The 20,328-nt window shown below is 43.9% G+C and overlaps 1 protein-coding gene across 1 annotated transcript; it reads left to right on the top strand.

Moving 5' to 3' along the window:
- The first annotated feature begins 437 nt into the window (after positions 1-437).
- Positions 438-13,859, top strand: LOC142256730 (uncharacterized). Its single transcript, XM_075328585.1, has 5 exons — positions 438-566; positions 4,309-4,432; positions 5,039-5,152; positions 7,487-7,636; positions 13,655-13,859. The coding sequence occupies exons 1-5, from the start codon at positions 438-440 to the stop codon at positions 13,768-13,770; spliced, it is 633 nt and encodes a 210-aa protein (XP_075184700.1). The 3' UTR covers positions 13,771-13,859.
- Positions 13,860-20,328: the final 6,469 nt, after the last annotated feature.

Genomic DNA, 20,328 nt, shown 5'->3' on the forward strand with positions numbered 1-20,328 from the left:
CTGAAGGAAGGAGGTAGGCGGGATGTTTACGTCCCACTCATCTCCACCCCTCCGCTTCTATTGGCCGGCCGCTGTGTGACATCGCTGAGACACCAAACGTCCCTCCCCATTCAGGAAGTGGATGTTCGCCGCCCACAGCGAGGTCGTTTGGAACGTAAGTAAGTGTGACAGGGAGCTTGCAACAAATTGTCCATGCCGCACAAACGATGGGGGCACGTGTGATCGCAAATGCGATTGCATGAGAAATTGACACATGTAAAACAGCCTTAAAACATTCAACATGCTTGTCATACCAGAGTTACAGAATGCCATCTGCCTTATATTTTAGAATATAACAATCGCTAATTATTCTGTAATAAAAAAAATGTATAACATTTTAGTTAATTATTAGTGATGAGCGAGCTTGCTTGGTACTGCTTGTTACTTGATCAAACATCATGGTGCTCGGCATCCTTGATACTCGACCAAGTATCACGGATGCTTGTGGGCCTTGCTTGAGTCCCTGCCTTGGAAGTTTTGAGGCTCTTTTTCAGCAACTAAGCATGCATGGATTGCCTGACAATCAGGTAATACTGTAGCTATGTGTCATGAACATTCATGGAGAACATTAGGAGACTTGCGACAGGTCTGGTGCCGGAGTACTACATTGCCTGATAAGACTCTGGATTTTACATGTGTTTTCCATTCCTTTGGTGCAGCAAGGGTAAATGTCAGTTTCTCTGCCAGTAGCTCTTGGCTAATTTCCCTCATATGCAGCCGATTTGTGACCACATGCATTCCCTGAAAATAGTCACATGTGCCATCACATAATGCCGGCAATAGAATTCACTGTCTGAAACTAGCCACACAGAAGAAAGGTTGCCCAGTTAGCCACTGGAGAAACACTGCTGTGGAGCCTTGCTATTGATGTTGTCTTTTTGGTGGAAGTGGTGCTGGATGCATCCCTGGTATCTGGCTGCAGCTGTGAAGTTGGTGTATATCTGCAAGGGGTTTGTATGTTCTCCCCGTGTCTGCGTGGGTTTCCTCAGGGTACTCCGGTTTCTTCCCACACTACAAAAACATACAGAGAGGGACCTTAGATTGTGAGCCGCAATGGGGACAGTGTTGCCAATGTATGTAAAGTGCTATGAAATAAATAGCGCTATATAAATGAATAAATATTATATATATATATATATATATATATATATATATATATATATATATATATATATATATATATATATATATTATATATCATTTTTGACTAATCCCCTCTCTGTCTTCCTTCCCTCATATTTTATTATTGCAGTGGTGGGACTAGTGCTTTTGGTGGCCTTTTCACTAGCCAGCGTGAGTGTAGGGCAAGCAAGAGCCTAGGTATGTGATCGGAGATTGGTGAAATAACTCATATAGGAATGTAAGGGAGCCTACAAAACAGCCTCAGTGAGGGCAGAAGGTGTCCCTGTTCCCCTCTCCCAGCACCAGGGCCCACTGTTGTTATTGTATCCTGATGTTCTGTGTGTGTTGCACCATGCACCGGACAGTTGTCGGTCCATGCATAGCAGACATGCGGTCTGCTCGGACATCCGCAAGGCAGAGCATTACACCATGTTGGCTACTGGCATTACTGTGACTGACTGGCCGCATAGAGTTATCAGACCTTTATAAAACCCAGTGATGCCATGATCCGCAAAATGTACCTGGAAATAGTGTAGGGAGAGCTTCTGCTGATGCTGGAGAAGGGACAGTGTGTTACAGTGTTTTATAGCCTTACGGTCTTTGCTGATCCTTCAGTAAACCAAGGGTTAATTAAAAAATAGTCTATAGTAATATTGGTATTAGAGTACGGTGAACTACTGGAGAAGAGCAGCGTATTATGGGCATCTAGTCAGGGATTATTGCCTTATAGTTCTGGTTGCTGCCACGTACAACCAAAAGTCCTTTCAGGGCTAATTCAAATAGATTAATTTGTCTGAGAAGGCATAGCATATTAAAGGCATCTAGTCAGTAAATGTTGCCTTTCCATATGTTGCCGATGAAGCCCCATACAACCAAAAGTCCTTTCAGGGCCAATTTAAATTAATTCTATTGTCTAAATATATCGCTTTTAGCTACAATTGGTGTACGGAGAGCTGCTGAAGGAGGGACAGCTTATTAAAGCAAATCTCATGTTAGGCCTCAACGTCATTCAACTCACCTAGCTTCTGCCCATAATGTCTGTATGACTTTTTGGAATTCTGAGACTAAATCCCAGTGGCGTCGTATTGTGCAGGCAGAGGTTGAGGTCTTCCTGCCTTGGTCTATCCCACAAAAGCTCCATTGCGCATGTGCAGTTGTATAGCGCTGTTTCTGCTTCTAAGTGCAGACAATGCGCTACTTCACATGCACGCCATGCGGCAGCAGCGGATTGGCCGCGGGTGATGTCACCGCTGATGTGCCACAATCTAATTGGTCACGGTTGACGTACTGTGATTTTATTGGTTGCGGGTGACGTCACCTTTGATATGGTGATTCTAAATTGGCCACTTGTCCCAGCATGTCTAGCAATCCCTCTGCTTGGGGTGGAGCTTAGCTTTTAAGAACCCCTGACGGCATGGGGGGAGCAGTCATCAGTTAAGTGCCAGCACAAGGTAGCTCCAGCACTGGTCTTTGTTTACTGTAGTCTAGGCAGGGTTAGGCATCGTGGCCTGTCCAAATCTGTCTATGTTTCCAGCAGTAAGTTGTCAGTTGCTTGTTGCACGACAGACAGGTTGGTGCAGTGCCAGTATTAGCCTAATGTGAGTCGAGTCACAGCGGTTTGGTCTTTAGTCTGCCTCAATATTCATGAGTCACGAGTCTCTCCTGTCTTCTCTCCTTGCATTGCAGTGCAGCTAGAGCATTGTCAATCTAGTTATTTCTATACGTTGTATACAGTATACTGGCCTCTGTGAGGTCCACCGAGTGCATAGACTACCTGGGTCATAGCAGGGTCAATCCTGCTGTGGTTAAGGTACCAACTCCTGCTTCCTTCCCTGTGAGCATTAACAGTTATTGTGATATTTTTTTTACTCTCTCTTTCTGGCACCTGGGTTAAAGCGCTGGGCTAGGAAGTGTCTTTTTATATTTTGTAACCTCTGTGACTTTAACAGAGGTTGTAAGTTTGTACCCAGAGGGCTGCATGACATTTAACGCTGCCTCTAAGTGGTATTTTTATACAGGTTTGCTGTTGAGCGTTCTCTCTTGCTTCCACCTACTAGCTGCAGTTCACTCTGCACAGTTAACCCCGAGTGGAATTTGAACTTTTGTTATGTTTAGGTCAAACCTCCAGCCCCCGTAACAGACCATTTCACAACAAAATTGATGTATAAAAATATATTTTGCTAATTTTATAGAAAATTGTACACGTTATTAATCAACAGATTTGTATAGTATACTTCTCAAATCCGTGCTGCCGGAGGACGGATGATCACTTTTGCTGTGTTCACTTTCAGTCCTCCCTGATCCCCGTCCCCGTGAGGTGCCCTCCCCCTTCCCAAGTCTGTCCTGGAGCTCACTGAGACTTTTCTGATATCTCTTGAGTCTTCAGTTCTCTCACAAGAGATCAAAACACTAAAACAAACTGCTCTGCAACACAAGACCCTGATTAATTAGTCTGCACTCCAGGCCTCACTGAGGAACCCTCCCAGTCTAGTCTTGTCCTCTTCCTCAATGAGGAAGCCAGTCTGGGTCTAGTCTGCTGACCTGGTGAAGGCCTCACTGAGGAAGTGACCCAGGTCTAGTCTGGCCCCCTTCCTCACTGAGGAAGCCACCCCCGGTAAAGTATGCTGACTAGCTGCAGGCCTCACTGAGGAAATCACCCAGGTCTAGTCTAATCCCTGTCCACAATGAGGAAGTTGCCCTGGGTCTAGTCCGCTGCACGTCTCAAAGAGGAAATTGCCTGGCTCTAGTCTGGTTCCCATCCTCACTGAGGAAGCCACCCAGGGTCTTCATTTGATCTGTTTAAATAATGAAATGGGGTGAAGTAATGGAAATTTACTTTTGGTAAGAGAGAAAACAAATGGCAAAATCTTCTGTTGACCCAACCTTCCTCAGTGAAGGCAAATATATTCAATATATTTCAAGCTAACAATTAAACAGTGCACAAAAGCAAACAAGACAGGACCAATCTCTTTAGGCAAAATCAAATAGAAAGACATTTTGATGGATTCCCATTAAGATACATCATCATTGTATTGCTGTATTACTATAACCATGAACTTTGATGAGAGCAAAATGACTCTCAGGGAGGAGTGATGGGCTGGATCTCATCCATCCCAAGACACAGTTTTTTATTTTACCTTTCCAAAGAGTGTTTATGTGTTCCATGTGTGCAGACAAGAGGACGAGCAGAAGAGAATCCGAGAAGACGCCTATTCATCCACAATGAAATACCTGGTCACCTTACTTTGCCTGATCTCTGCTCTTGTCTCAGGTAAGACAAATCGAGTCACTACACATTATATACACATAGGGCACCAAGGAGTTTTGTTAAACTTTATCGTTTTAAACAGGTTAAATTCAGTTTCTTATGGATCTTGTACATCTCTGGTAAATCAGGTTTGTGTAACAATATTCACATATTGAAATATAAACGTTGAAATCAAACCTGATGTAAATGTGTCCCAAAACATACCATGGATTCATCACTTACCAAATCAAGTGGTGTGTTCACATAGACCAAACATTGTTAGCCAGAGATGGTTTTATTTAGATCCATTTTACGCTACATAGATGATTTGTGAAAACTTGTGATTCATCGAAAAGGTTAATTCTATTAAAGTAAAAGTGGTGGATGAAGTGAATCCCCAAAACATAGTAGGGGGATTGCACAAAAGTTAAGATACTTATTATATGATAAAAAACAAACTTTTATAAGTCCGTAAATCAAGTCAACATAGGGCCAAATGTTGGAAGTGATATATATCATGGTCTTAAAAAAAATATCGATAAATATCAATATACTAATCTTTTCACCTAAATGCTCCTTTATTTTATGACTCTCACCGTATAATAGTACTGAAATGTGTCCCTTTTTCAGCCTTGTCCTATAAATGTTATTCGGGCTTCTTAAGCAACTCTACAACATGCAAAGAGTCTGAGATTGAATGTCTTGGAGATCGATGCATGACCTGTTCCCAATATGTTGACAGAGGTGAGTGTAATTTAATTTTTTTTAAGAAAATTCTGGCATCACCCCCTCAGATTTTGTTTTTTGATGTTTATTTTACCCTTTTGTAGAAGGTAATGTGTTTAAATCAATACTGAAAAGCTGCGCAAATGAAACCATGTGTGGGACCAACGGCTCAGCAGCGATAGCAAATATAAAGTATCGATTTTATTCCAAATGCTGCGACGGACACTTATGCAACACTGATGGATATGAAAGTAGGAGTCACAATAATCATATAGGAATAATTGACTGATAAAATCAAAATATTATTCAAGTTCAAAATTCTTAAATTTACAAAAAAATATTTTTAATTCCTGCAACTTTTACATTTGTTCGTAAATATGAAAATTTTTGCTTAAAGGATGAAATTTTATACAAATATAATTACTTTTCTAGGCTAGAGCAATGTTCCCCAATTCCAGTACTCAAGGTCCACAAGCAGTGCTTGTTTTAAGGGTTTCTTTAGCATTGCACAGGTGCTGAAATCATCACCTGTTCAGGTTATTAAATTATCACCTGTGCAATACTAAGGAAATCCTGAAAACGTGGACTGTTGTTGGGCCCTGGGGACTGGAGCTGGGGAACCCTGAGTTAGAGCACCGGAGGTCAAAAAGGGAGAAATTTGTGCTGCTGCTTCTGCTGAATGTCTAGATAGACAGAATATTAATTACAAATTAACAAATGTGAATCCAAAATGGAATAAGCTTTAATTTTAACTTAAACCATAAGTTTTACCATATAGTGCACTGGAAAAGGGCAAAGATATTCCAAATGCGAAAAAATTGCAAAATAAAAGTGCAATTGCACTATAGTTTTTGAGATATTTTATTCACTGTGTTCCCTATGTGGTAAAACTAATGTGTCTATGTGAGGCCTGAGGTCGGTGCGAGTTTGTAGACACCAAGCATGAATAGATTTACTTGTATCTAAGGGGTTAAAACAAATCAGATTTTTGTCTGAAAAATGTTGCGTACGTTGTGTGCCATTTTCTGCAACCCATAGCATTCTCATTTTTTGGGATCTAAGCCTCAGTGATGGCTTATTTTTGCTTGTCAAGCTGATGTTTTTAACGGTACCATTTTTACACAGATGCTACATTTTGAACTCCTGTTATTGCATTTTGCACAAAATTTGTGGTGACCAAAAAACGTAATTTTGGCGTTTAAATTTTTTTTTTGCCGCTCAGAATAATTGATTTTATGTTTTCATAGATCAGGCATTTCTGAACGCTGCAATTCCAAATATGTTTGAATTATTTTTAACCCCTCAATTTTCAATGGGGCAAAAGGGGGTAATTTGAACTTTTAGGTTTTTTAGTTTTTAAATTTTTTAAAAAATTTTTCATTAAACTTATTTTTTTCATTTTGCTAGTCCCCTAGGGGACTATAACAATTGGCAGTCTGATCGCTCATTCTTTTCTCCCGATCAGAGCAGCACCGCTCAGATCGGGAAAAATGATCATCTCTTGTAACAAGTAGCACTCAGCTGTGTCTTATAGGACCTGGGTCATGTGAGCACAGGAGTCATCAGATGACACTGTGCTACCTAGACTAACAGTGTATCCACGTGGTTCTATGGTATGGATCTAGCACTATCGCCGTTAACATGCACTGTCATATCTTGGCAGTACTATTTAAGGGGTTAAATGGCACAGGCAGAGAGCAATTCCACTCGTGCCTGACAGGCACACATGTCAGCTGTACAAATTAGCTGACATGTGTGCTACTCGCCGCAGGCTGCTTGCAGCAGCGCACAGAAATTAACATTATGACGGCTAGGATGTAATATTACTACCCGCGGTCATTAAGGGGTTAAAGTGAAACTCTCAGTAGATTATTCCTATGTAATTCAAGAGCAGCATGACATATGGACAGAGACTTTAATTCCATTGATGTGTCAATTACTAGTCTGAGTGTAGCTGTTTCAACACAATCTGTATTTTGTCAGCAGGAGATTACCACTACAGGACTAACTGCTCATAACTCCTACTCCTGCTGCTCTATAGAAACTTGCCCACACCACTGTTTAGCAGCTGTCAATTTCTGTCAACACACAGTATGCAGAAAGCTGACAATCAGTGTTGTTGGGGTGATTATACAGGACTCAGCATTCTGAGTACTGATAGACCTGCAGTAAATAAAATGGTGATTGTATCAAAATGAGTGTGCAGAAAAGAAAGTAAAATCAATAGAAAATAGGTCTCAACTGCTACATTATGCTGCTCTCAGATTCCGTAGCAAAAATCTGCTGACAGATTCCTTTATATGTTTAAAGTCAATACTCAATCCAAATCTTTCATTTTGTGTATTTCTCCAGTTATTCCCGAAGATCCAACACCAAATGGTTTGAAATGTTCATCTGTCTTCTGTATCGGTACCTTTGAGGAATGTAACAGTACCGAGGAGATGAACTGCACTGGATCCATGAACAGATGTTTCCAATATAGGGGACAAGTACAATATCCTGGTAAGCAAAATGTATTTTATGGTCTTTGTAAGCAAACATTTAGTAACTATAAAGCTGGGTTCACACTAAGCGACAGCGACAACGTCGTCGCTGTTACGTCACCATTTTCAGTGACGTAACAGCGACCTTGTAAGTCGCTGTTATGATCGCTGCTTAGCTGTCAAACACAGCAGAAGCAGCGATCATAACGTCGCTGTGCTACATGTGCAGAGAGCAGGGAGCCGCACTTAGCGCTGGCTCCTTGCTCTCCTAGGTACAGTACACATCGGGTTAATTAACCCGATGTGTACTGCAGCTACATGTCACAGTGCAGAGAGCAGGGAGTCGCGCGCACTGCTTAGCGCTGGCTCCTTGCTCTCCTTGCTACAGTATACATCGGGTTAATTACCCGATGTGTACTGCAGCCACATGTGCACAGAGCAGGAGCCGGCACTGGCAGCAAGAGCGGAGGCTGGTAACGAAGGTAAATATCGGGTAACCAGGGAAAGGTCTTCCCTTGGTTACCCGATGTTTACGCTGGTTACAGCTTACCGCAGCTGCCAGTGCCGGCTCCTGCTCGCTTCATTTCGTCGCTCTCTCGCTGTCACACACAGCGATGTGTGTGTCACAGCAGGAGAGTGACGACCAAAAAATGAAGCTGGACATTCAGCAACGACCGGCGACCTCACAGCAGGGGCCAGGTCGTTGCTGGATGTCACACACAGCGACAGCGACGGGACGTCGCTGCAACGTCACAGAAAATGGTGACGTAGCAGCGACGTCGTTGTCTTTGTCGCTGTGTGTGACACCAGCTTAAATCCATGTAAAATAAAAGCTTTATAGAGCTCCTGTTAAGTGATGGGCGAACCCAAACTGTAAAATTCAGGATCTGTACCAGACACCTAGCATCCGTGCATGGTCCTCAAACAACGATCTCTCAGAGAAGTCCATGTTACTATTCGGTTTTGGCTGCCCGGATAACAAAGTAAATAAAATAAATTAAAAAAATGGGAAAAAAGGAGCAAAATGGGGGTAATAGCAGGACAGTTATAGTTACCGAGTTTCCAAACAACTGCAACACTATTTACAGTTTTACTCATTATATCTTATGAGTATGCATCCCCACCCCCTTTTGCTGGCATCTGTGATTGGCTGCCCTCATACTATCTGTCTGGGTTTCCAAAGTGGAATGTAAAAATAAATAAATAATTGGTAAAAATGGCTTAGGGTCCCCATATTTTTATACCCAGCACAGATAAAGCAGACAGCTGGAGGCTGCAGCCCCCAGCTGTCTGCTTTATTTTGGCAGTGTATCAAAATTAGAGGGACCCCAGGACGCTTTTTTTTAACTATTGAAATAAATAATTTAAAAAACGGAATCGGGTTCCCCCCAATTTTGATACCCAGACAAGATAAAGTAGACAGCTAGAGGCTGGTATTCTCAAGTTGGGGAGGCCTATGGTTTTTGGGCCCTCTACAGCCGAAAAAAGCCCAGCCTGCAGCTAAAAAAAAATTGGCACATCCATTAGATGAACAATTTCTGGCTCTTACCCTGCTCAGTCGGATTCGATTGCCATAATGTGGGGGCAATCAGTTTAATATAAGGGGTTAATGGTAACTGGGATTTGGGAAAACTAAAGTCATTTCCAATGGCAACTTTCTGGCTTTAAGAAACACTAAAAAAAATATCATGAAAACTTAATGTGCAGTCAGTAACGGTTACTTTTCAAGACCAAACAGGGGAAAAATTATGGAATCACTCAATTATGGGGAAAAAATTATGGAATCACCCTGTAAATTTTAATTCCCAAAACTAACACGTGCATCAAATAAGATCTGCTCCTTAGTCTGCATATAAAAAAGAAGTGATCACACCTTGGAGAGCTGTTGCACCAAGTGGACTGACATAAATCATGGCTCCAACATGAGAGATGTCAATTGACACAAAGGAGAGGATTATCAAACTCTTAAAAGAGGGTAAATCATCACGCAATGTTGCAAAAGATGGTGGTTGCTCACAGTCAGCTGTGTCTAAAATCTAGACCAAATACAAACAACATGGGATGATGGTTAAAGGCAAACATACTGGTAGACCAAGGAAGACATCAAAGCGTCAAGACAGGAAACTTAAAGCAATATGTCACCAAAACAGGAAATGCACAACAAAACAAATGAGGAACAAATGGGAGGAAACTGGAGTCAATGTCTGTGACCGAACTGTAAGAAACTGCTTAACAGAAATGGGATTTACATACAGAAAAGCTAAACATTAAAAAGATTACTGCCTAAAGAGAACATGTAAATTTCCACAGTCATTGATATTATGGGGCTGCATGTCAGGTAAAGGCACTGAGGAGATGGCTGTCATTACATCTTCAATAAATGCCCAAGTTTACATTGAAATTTTGGACACTTTTTCCTATCTCATTAATTGAAAGGATGTTTGGAGATGATGAAATCATTTATCAAGATGATAATGCATCCTGCCATAACAAAAACTGTGAAATCCTTCCTTGAAAAAAAAACATAAGGTTAATGACATGGCCTGCAAATAGTCTGGATCTCAATCCAATTGAAAATCTTTGGTGGAAGTTGAAGAAAATGGTCTATGACAAGGCTCCAACCTGCAAAGCTGATCTGCAACAGCAATCACAGAAAGCTGGAACCAGACTGATAAAGATACTGTTTGTCACTCATTAAGTCCATGCCTCAGAGACTGCAAGCTGTTATAAAAGCCAGAGGTGATGCAACAACATACTAGTGATGTATTGGAGGCTTCTTTTGTTTGCTTAATTGTCATGATTCCATAATTTTTTCCTCATAATTGAGTGATTCCATAATTTTTTCCCCCTGTTTGGTCGTGAAAAGTAACCGTTACTGGCTGTACATTATGTTTTCATGATTCTTTTTAGTGTTTCTTAAAGCCAGAAAGTTGCCATTTGAAATTACTTTAGTTTTGTGCCGTCTGTGATCGGCATTTTTAAAACATAAGTAAACAACTGAATGAACCAGGGGAGGCCAGAATTTTTGCCAGGGGTTGTATATGTATATACTTTATCAAGATATATAGTGATTAATATACATGCGCTTACCTCTGCCTAGTAAACTTCTAAGTCAGGATACCATCCTGTCAGTGGAGGTTAGCCTAGGGTTCTTTTTGGGGGGAAACACATTGAGGCGAGGCATTTTACTTTCTGGGATAGGACAATGATGGGAGGATAGAAACCATGACAAGAAATATCAAGCACTCTATGGATACAGAAAATGTATCTTGATTCATGGAATGATACATCCTGATGCCTTCTAGATATCCCAGTTTGTAAGGTAATATCTCTGGACATTTGTAGTGGATTGTCTTTTTGACCCCAACGTGGCTCCTTGTATATGAAGGCATTATAGATGGGCCATATATTATCTGTTGCTATAATATATATATATATATATATATATATATATATATATATATATATATATATATATAAATATATATATAAAACTCTCACCATGTTGTTTTTCCAACCTCGCTAATATTATAATAATAATAATAATAATAACAACAATAATAAATAAGAATAATATTAATAATATTAATAATAATAATAGTTTTATAAACATAATAATTTATTATTATTGTTATTATTGTTAATATTGTTAGTATTATTAATAATAATCATAATTATCATAATATAATAAATGTAATATTTAATAATTAAAATATTAATATATTTTAATAAATATAACATTAATATAATTAAATAGATATAATTTTCTCATAATGTAATAATTATAATATTAATATAATTTAATAGATATACTATTAATATGATTTAATAATTATAATATTAATATAATTTAATACTTAAAATAATCTAAACTATTTGAGGGACATGGTTCCCCTGTTGCCCTGAACGGGGAGCAGTGAACCTGTCATTGAATGTTTATAGAAGTCTGACAACCTATATTTATAATTTCTAGACTACAGACATTATATGACAATTTGACCCTGACTGATAGCTTGAGCTTTTTAGACTACTCCTGTCTTGACTTGAGGAAACCGACTAGTCGACAACTAAATCTCTTTAAACCTTTCATTTGGGTTAGGTATACAGGACTCAATAGGATACAGGATTAATAGAGATCTCAATAGGGATTAGGGTCAGCTGCCGTGTGAGCGGGGGGGGCAAAAAGAACCCTAAGGTCACCTCCGCAGACAGAAAGGTATCCTGACTTTTTTTTTAGGGAGAGGTAAGTTCCTGTGTATTAATCACCATACATCTTGATAAAACATATAAGTGTATAATACTCTGCACTATGTTTGCCTGTTCTACATTTAGATACTTTTTATATCACTAAATTGTAATTTTTAGATGCTTTATTAAAGGTTATTTTTTAGATTGGAGTATTGGGTTTTGATTTACAGACAGCTGCGAGATGCAGCCCCCAGCTGTCTGGTTTGTTTACAATGGGTATCAAAATATGGAAGATCCTACTAAGGCTGCTTTCACACTACGTTTCTTTAACATGCGTCATGAACGTTTTTTTAAAGCAAAAACGGATCCAGTGCAAATGTGTTTTCATTTCAATGCATTTTCAATGGACTCGCGTCAACATGCGTTCACATGCGTTCACATGCGTTTGCGTGTGTTATAGGGAGGATCCAACGACTTGCAGTTTTTTAACTTTTTTCAAAAACGCTACTTGTAGCGTTTTTGAGATGCGTCCAAATAAGGTTTTTCACTGGATCCTGACTATACTGCATGCAAACACATGAGAACGGTAGCATGCTGATAGACAGGATCCTGCTTGCTCTACTGAGCATGCCCAGAAACCAGCCTGGCATGATCAGTCTTTCTCTCCCCCTCTCTCTCCCCCTCCCTCTCTCCTTAGCCCTCTCTCTCTCTCCTTATCCCTCTCTCTCTCTCCCCGCTCTCTCTCATCTCTCTCTCCCTCGCCTGAGAGCGGCGGACGCTCGTAACCAAGGTAAATATCAGATAACCAAGCAAAGTGCTTCGCTTAGTTACACGATGTTTAGCTTGGCTACGTGTGCAGGGAGCAGGCAGCCCGGCTTCTAGCAGCTGCGGACGCTCATAACCAAGGTAAATATCGGGTATCCAAGCAAAGCACTTCGCTTAGTTACCCGATGTTTACCTTGGTTACCAGCATCCACAGTTGTCAGATGCCAGCTCCCAATCTATCATGTTCAGTTCCCCTCACTCCCGATCACATGACTTCAATACCCGCCCATAAACTTCAAGTGACAGGATCCTGCAAAATAACACATGCATTTTTCTTTGTAAAAACAGGATCAACTTTTACAGCAAAAAAAGTTCATGACGCATGTTAAAAAAACGTAGTGTGAAAGCAGCATATTTTTTTTTTTTTACACTTCACTTCAGGCACCCACATAGTGTGAGGAAAACATCACAGACATGGGGTCAGATGGTGGGGGCATAATATGATTGCAACCAATAACAGATGCTGTTACAGATGGTAGGCAGAGGAAGCAGTGACTATTCATAAGATGTGATGAGCTGACCCAGAAGCAATGCTTTAATTGCCCTTTTGCTTCCCTTGGAAGCCCCCTAGCCAGGGGCAGACATATCATTGCTGGAGCCACACAGTGGCCCAAGACAATGGCGGGCCCAATTCTATCTCCAAACTAGATGGGGTTGTGTATTTTGAGTTTTTGGGCTGCAAAGGACCCATATATTCTTAAACAGGGGCCCTTTTCTGTCTATGTCTACCAGTGCCCCTAGCCCTTACAACCACCATTTTATAGCACTTACGGTCGGGTTCCTTAAAGTTTAATGGAATTCGGGGTCAAGTTTGGATCAAGTAATATCCCGAACTGGACTTTTTAGGTCTGGCCAGACCTAAACATCTGCGGTTTTGCCCTTTTCTTTTCCTGTGTTGTGCATATTAGATCACCTGGAAACTGGTAGTATTCAAACTGTAACAAAGAATTTTTACTTAAAGTATCTACATATTCTAAGTATTAATGATGTCTTGTTTTTTTATTTTTTTTTTATTTTTTTTCAGGGGATACATGGAAAAATGTTTCTGCCATGGGTTGTATTAATTGTATTGCCTGCAGATATAATATTAAGAATATCATAGCGGTTCCAGAACGACCAGGGATGGAAATAATCTGTTAACATAATATCTGTCATCTGAGCATCTTTAATGAATTAATAAATAAATGCAATCAAATCTGATGATCTTCCTAATAAAAGCCTTCCTCAACCTGTCAAATAAAGATTATTTAGTTAATAAACATTGTTTAAGGCTTTCACTGCAGCAATTTGATAATGATCGATAATCTCCAAAATGGTAAAGTATGTTTCACTGTTGGACGTAAATTGGAATTCTAGCCTAAAATATAACCTTTATTATATAAAATTAACACTACCTATAGGGCCTAATACAAGACACCATTAACAATAAAGACGTGCCGTGCATGCCCTATTGTGAACTAAAACGCACATATTACCGCAACAGGTCAACGAGGCCAGACCCAGAAATGGATCAATATGTCCATAAATTATAGCGATTGGGCCGATGCGGTCCTTAGCAGGGAGATGTAATCCTTATTCTTATATGCCGGCAACAAATAAGTACCGGTACTAAATATCTCCACAATTTAAGTAGATGTGGAGTACTACTGTACTCAGCAGTCACTTATCTAAATATTTTTTAAAGTACTGATAGGACTGCTACATAATGCTATGCTGGAATATGGAAAAGAGGAATGTACAGCTCACCTGTCATCCAGAACCATATAATCCTTAAGGGTGCCTGAGGTCCGCCGGTCATCCATGCCAGTATAGTTCTAGAGGATGAAGAGAAGGAAGTGGACCCAGCACCAATCCAGTAAAAATACATACTACCTATTACCTAAGGTATTATTATTATTAGTCTAATAATACCTTTCTTAGTCTACAATTAGTGTAGGATTAGCTTCTGGAGAAGGCATAGCATATTAAAGGCATCTAGTCAGGAAATTTTGCTTTTCTATATGTTGTTGATCCAGCCCAGTACAACCAAAAGTCCTTTGAGGGCAAATTTAAATTAATTCTATTGTCTAAAAATATTGCTCTTAGCCACAATTAGTGTAGGGAGAGCTGCTAAAGAAGGCACAGCTTATTACAGTCATCTAGTCAGGGATTATTGCTTTATAGTCTTTGGTGCTGCTAGGTACAAGAAAAAGTCCTCACAGGAACAATTTAAACAAATTCTATTGTCTAATAATACTGCTCTTAGCTGTGTACTTAATTTAAAATGCACAAGGTGTGCCGTAAGGGACAGGGAAGTGGACATCCTGCTAATGGTGGGAGCACACCAAACAGTCATCATCTGGTCCTAGCTTCCTTTCTCACTTTGTAAGGGGCCACAATACGTTACTGTTGAAGCAAGGACAGTGTGAGCAGGTTGTGAGCTGGATGATAGATGATGCCTCCAGTCTGTTCCCCAGCACCACCTTGTCTTCCACACTGTCCAATATTACTAGACAAGAGTCTGCACCACATAATCCTCACCATGGTCCTCTTTCCTCCCACCATGGTCCCAGGAGACAAGTGAAACCACAATTGCACACTCTGAGGAGCTCTTTAACTTTCTATTTAAGGCTTATTCAGGTCTCTCATCGCGTACATTTCAAGAGGGACAAGAGGTTACCGGTGTGCGATGATGCCCAAATATTTAAGAAGCCATGGTGATAAAAAGCCAATGGTGGCGAACAGCTATTACTGCCTCAAGAAGTGGATGATGATGAGACCATTGCCAATAAGTCATGTTAAGTCAACAAGTCAGGAGGAGAACTAGAGTAAAGAAGTGGAAGACGAAGTGTTGGATGATGAAGCTACTGACTCAACCTTGCAAAATGTCATGCACAGCAAGTTACGTAGTGCAGAGGGTGAGGCATCTACACCTCCACCACATACTGCAGGAGGCAGTGGAATAATCAGAGGGAGAAGGCAGTCAACTGTTTCCAAAAGTACCCCATGTGGCAAGATCCTAGGCCAAGGGTTAGCTCTTCCCTAGTCTGACAATTTTTTATAGAGAGTGCAGAAAACAAGAACATGAGGATTTGCAACCTGTGATGGATCAAGATAAGCTTTGGCCTGATTACTAGAATCCTTACCACCACCAAGATGCTCAGACACATGTCATTCAAGCACTCGACTAGGTGGGCCGAATGCCTGGGTTCACAATCAGTGTCTACAAGTGACATCACTGTCTCTTTCCCTGTGCTATGTGCTTTCCAATCCCCTAATCAGGGTACAGCCACAGATGCCACCTGGCCTGCATCTGTCATTGCACATTTGCAAATACCATCAATAATCACATTCACTTCCTTCTCCCAGTGTAGCACTCAGCTATCCTTGCCCCATGATTTGGAAAGCAGGTGTAAATATGCAGTCTCCCACCCACAGGCCCAAACACTAAACGGCCACATTTCGAGACTGCTTGCCCTCGAAATGTAGCCATTTATGCCTGTGGACACTAAGGCTTTCCGCAACCTAATGGTGGTTGACATCCCTTGGTATTTAGTCTGCAGCCATCACTGTGTCCCATAATATCACCCATGACATAACCAACGCTTTCCTGTGAAAGTCCACTTAAACATGGACATGTTCTTATGGCCAGGGATGCTATATTTGCCTAACAGCTCAATGAAGGAATCTTGTGGAGGCTGGGACCAAGTTGAACACTGGAATAGCATACAATCTAGCAATAACCAGAATTGCGTGCCCCTGTTCCATCAGGGTTTAGCCCACCTCCTACAACAGTTCTTGCATCTTCTCCTCATCCTCCTTCTCCAAATTGTCATCCTTATCAGTAGCAAGCTTGAATCACTGTACTCAGTCTTCAGCAACCACTATTTCTCTTGATGGGCTGTCTCCGCCTAACACAAACACGTGTCCCATAACTTTCCACATGCTGTGACTAACACACCAACACAGTTACTGGGAAGGCCCACTTAACCACCGACATGTGGACAAGTGCTTGTGGCCAGGGACACTACATTTGCCTGAGGACACACTGGGTGAATCTTGTGTGGGCCAGGACCAAGTTAGACCCTAGGATGGCACATATATTACTGACATCTAGAATTGCCGACCCTAGTTCAATCAGGGTTATCCCCACCACCTACGTCAGTTTCTGCATCGCTTTCTCCTCCTTCTCGTGCTTCATCTCCAAATTGTCCTCTGAATTAGTTGCAAACTGGAAGCACTGCAGCACTGCATCGGTGAAGTGGCCACAGGCTCTGCTGAAATGGATATGTGGCGCCCTGGACTAGCCAGGTAGCCACAGACAAAACACACACACACACCCCCCCCAGACAGTTACATTAGTCAGACACAAAATCCTTGTTGCCTCCCTCCAGGGGCTGATGTCCACACCAGGTGGGGTGAAGCAAGGTGGTTGGCCCCACCCACTGAGGAGTTCACAGTCCTGGAGGCAGGAACAGTAGTCAGTTAGAGTTTGGAGGTTGACGTGAGAGGAGTAAAAGTAGAGAGACTGCTGGTGTCTGGGTCGGAGCCCAGGCACTGACAGCAAGGTTGTCAGACGGTGGTGGCCGTCTGCAGGAGTGGTGGATCAACGTGGAACCATAGGACCGAGGTCGGGCGGTGGCCCGTCGGTACCGAACCAGGGAGCGAAGTGAAGCTAGCACACACAGGCAGGGCCATCGGACCCCGACTAGGCTTGGAGCCGCCGTTAACAGTCAAATCCGAGAGTGACCGGAGCCCTAAGGGTCCCCTAACTACCCAAGTCCCGTCAGAAGGCAACCATCCGCACCATGAGGATATACAGCCACCACCACAGGCTAGAGATCCAAGGGCCAGCGCCTGCAGGCAAAACGGGCTCCTCCGGCACCAATACGCCGGGGAAAGGACTACCGTTGGGAAGCCATCGGAGTCAATACAGTACACAAAGGTGCAGAGAAAGACAGTCACCATCACCTGTCCGGGGAGAGACACTTCAGCCGGCTGCAGGACCCGTCCATCCAGCCGTTTTGTTTACCGGAGACTTTGTGCATCTGTTGCTGAGTGAGTACACCAGTGCCATCCGGCTCCGCGCCACGCTGTCCCTGCAACACTGCACCTCACCAACCCTGCCTCCCCGTCACACCACGGGGCCCTGGGACCACCAACCCCTACCCACGGAGGGGGAAAACAACATCCCAGTTGCTCCCTACCATCACTCTCGGGATCCCCGTCACCAGCAGCGGTGGTGCCCATCTTCACCACAACCCGTGGGTGGCGTCACGGACTAAATCCCCAAACAAACCACCCCCTTTTCACTCACGGGCGAGGAGAGCCGCTCGAGTCCCCGGATCCGGCCCACCGCTTGAGCCACCGAGCAGCAGCAGCAGCGCCGGACCCGAGCGTTAGCGAGCGCAGCGCTCCACTGCCCGCGACAACTTGGTGTCACGAACAGGATCCTACCCATCTACTTACCAGTAGAAGTGCACCTTGCAGTCCCCGCTGGCGGTGTCCGGACGAAAAATTTGAAGTGCCGCCATCTTTGGCGCGAAGATTTCCCGCTCGAGCTTCTTCCCCGAGCAGGGAAGGCGTGAAAGCGAAGCCCCGCCCCAACAAGCGGAAGTGCTAAAGAGAACCAAGGGGGATGGGAAGGAGATGTCTGCGTTTGACGAAGCCGTTGGAGGAGCGGCGGTCGCAGCCGCGGCGGCATGTAACTAGCGCTGCAGCGTTCAGGGATGCCAGGACACTGCAGAATCACGTTCCACGTTCTTGGATCCAGCCGCAAGATGTGCCAGGAGCTCCAGGCCCAAGTCCACTTCATGCTGGCGAAGTGGACGTTGGAGATGAAGGGCCTGGCCGCAACCGTTTGGGCATCCGAAGGGGAGGTGGTCTCAGAGGAGCGGGTAAGCGACCCACGCCCATATGTCCCCGAGGGATCGGTCGATACGGCTGAGGGGCCCGGCCTGCTGCTGTCCACCATGCTACCTCCCTCACTGCCCATGCCCGCGGCCAACGCCCTGACCAACCTGTTACCCCTGCCACCGGTAGCGGAGCCCGCAGCGTCTGTGGGAGAGGGCCCAGACCTGGGGCCCCCGGGCCTTACCTTTGTCACCGCCCTGGCCGCGACGGAGATAACGACGGCCCCGGCAGTCTGCCCGGCCGCAGCGGAGGCGATCCACGACCAGAGGTCAGCACCGCATGTCCCGTCGACCGCTCCCACACCCCGGGCCTCGGCTGAGGCATGGCGGGGATGCAGCTGCCAGGAGGCAGAGCAGGCCACGTCACAGCGCGGTCCCTCATTACCGAAGGTACCGGTCGTAGCCGGCATGGAGGGACTCTGTCTGGGCCCATCCCCCACACCGCCTCAACTGGAGCAAGCAGAAGGTGCTCCACACTGGGAGTGGCAGCAACGGCAGCTGTGCCACGGGATTGCTGTTTAAAGATGAGGAAAAGAAAAGTTGTTGTCCCCGTTGGGACCCTGTGAAGCATGTTGATTGTTCCAGTTGTGAATGAATGAATACAAATCAAACTGAGTTTTCATCTGATTATCTACCGTGATTATCCTGGCCGTTGCCAGCAAGTTGCCCCCAGAGGAACCCTATGTGATTTACCGCCCGCATGTGGAACTGCTGATGGACATGGCCGAGAACTGGCAGGCCACCCACGACCTTGTGGGTTTGTAAATAGTTTAGTGGGCCATTTTCCGTCCGTGCGCCTCCAGACAGGCTGATTTGGAGGATGGGCCTGGAGGAAAGTGATGGCCAAGGCCCGCCACTACCGTAACCGGTGGCGATCCTCCAGGGGTCAGGGGCCCTCCCTTGGACGTGGGGTCCCCTGAAGTGACAGTCAGGTGCGAGTTACCATACCCGTTCCCGCTCGGGCAGCCTGAACCTGGACTGGGGTAAAGGGGTGCTGCCCACTTCTTAGGGGCAGCATCAGGGTTAGGTTGCTTGGGTGGGAGAGCGGAAGATATCCGTCCGTCCGTTATTAAAAATGTTTATGTGTGTTGTAACATTTAAGAGGACCTAAAGTATGCTTATGTTTCATGTTTTACCATTTTTCCAATGTTATTTATCTTTTGCAGTTTTGAAAAAAAAAAATAAAACCGGTGATGGACGGGCAGCCCGCAGACAGTCTGCATTTTACCAAGGGGGAATGTGGCACCCTGGACTGGGCAGGTAGCCACAGACAAAACACACACATACCCCCACCCCTAGACAGTTACATTAGTCAGACACAAAATCCTTGTTGCCTCCCTCCAGGAGCTGATGTCCACACCAGGTGGGGTGGAGCCAGGCGGTTGGCCCCACCCACTGAGGAGTTCACAGTCCTGGAGGCAGGAACAGTAGTCGGTTAGAGTGTGGAGGTTGAAGTGAGAGGAGTAAAAGTGGAGAGACTGCTGGTGTCTGGGTCGGAGCCCAGGCACTGACAGCAAGGTTGGCAGACGGTGGTGGCCGTCTGCAGGAGTGGTGGATCAAAACAGAACTGTAGGACCGGGGTCAGGCGGTGGCCCGCCGGTACCGAACCGGGGAGCGAAGTGAAGCTAGCACACACAGGCAGGGCCATCGGACCCCGACTAGGCTTGGAGCCGCCGTTAACAGTCAAATCCGAGAGTGACCGGAGCCCTAAGGGTCCCCTAACTACCCAAGTTCCGTCAGAAGGCAACCGTCCGCACCATGAGGATATACAGCCACTGCCACAGGCTAGAGATCCAAGGGTCAGCGC

This window comes from Anomaloglossus baeobatrachus, chromosome 11 (assembly GCF_048569485.1).
Source record: "Anomaloglossus baeobatrachus isolate aAnoBae1 chromosome 11, aAnoBae1.hap1, whole genome shotgun sequence".
Lineage (NCBI taxonomy): Eukaryota > Metazoa > Chordata > Amphibia > Anura > Aromobatidae > Anomaloglossus > Anomaloglossus baeobatrachus.

What these genes read in the sequence shown, in the direction of transcription:
- LOC142256730 (XM_075328585.1), top strand. Translation starts at nt 438, where the DNA reads ATGGTGCTCGGCATCCTTGATACTCGACCAAGTATCACGGATGCTTGT. An exon ending in TTCCCAATATGTTGACAGAG is followed by an intron (nt 5,153 to 7,486) that starts GTGAGTGTAATT and finishes GTATTTCTCCAG; the next exon opens with TTATTCCCGAAGATCCAACA. An exon ending in GGGACAAGTACAATATCCTG is followed by an intron (nt 7,637 to 13,654) that starts GTAAGCAAAATG and finishes ATTTTTTTTCAG; the next exon opens with GGGATACATGGAAAAATGTT.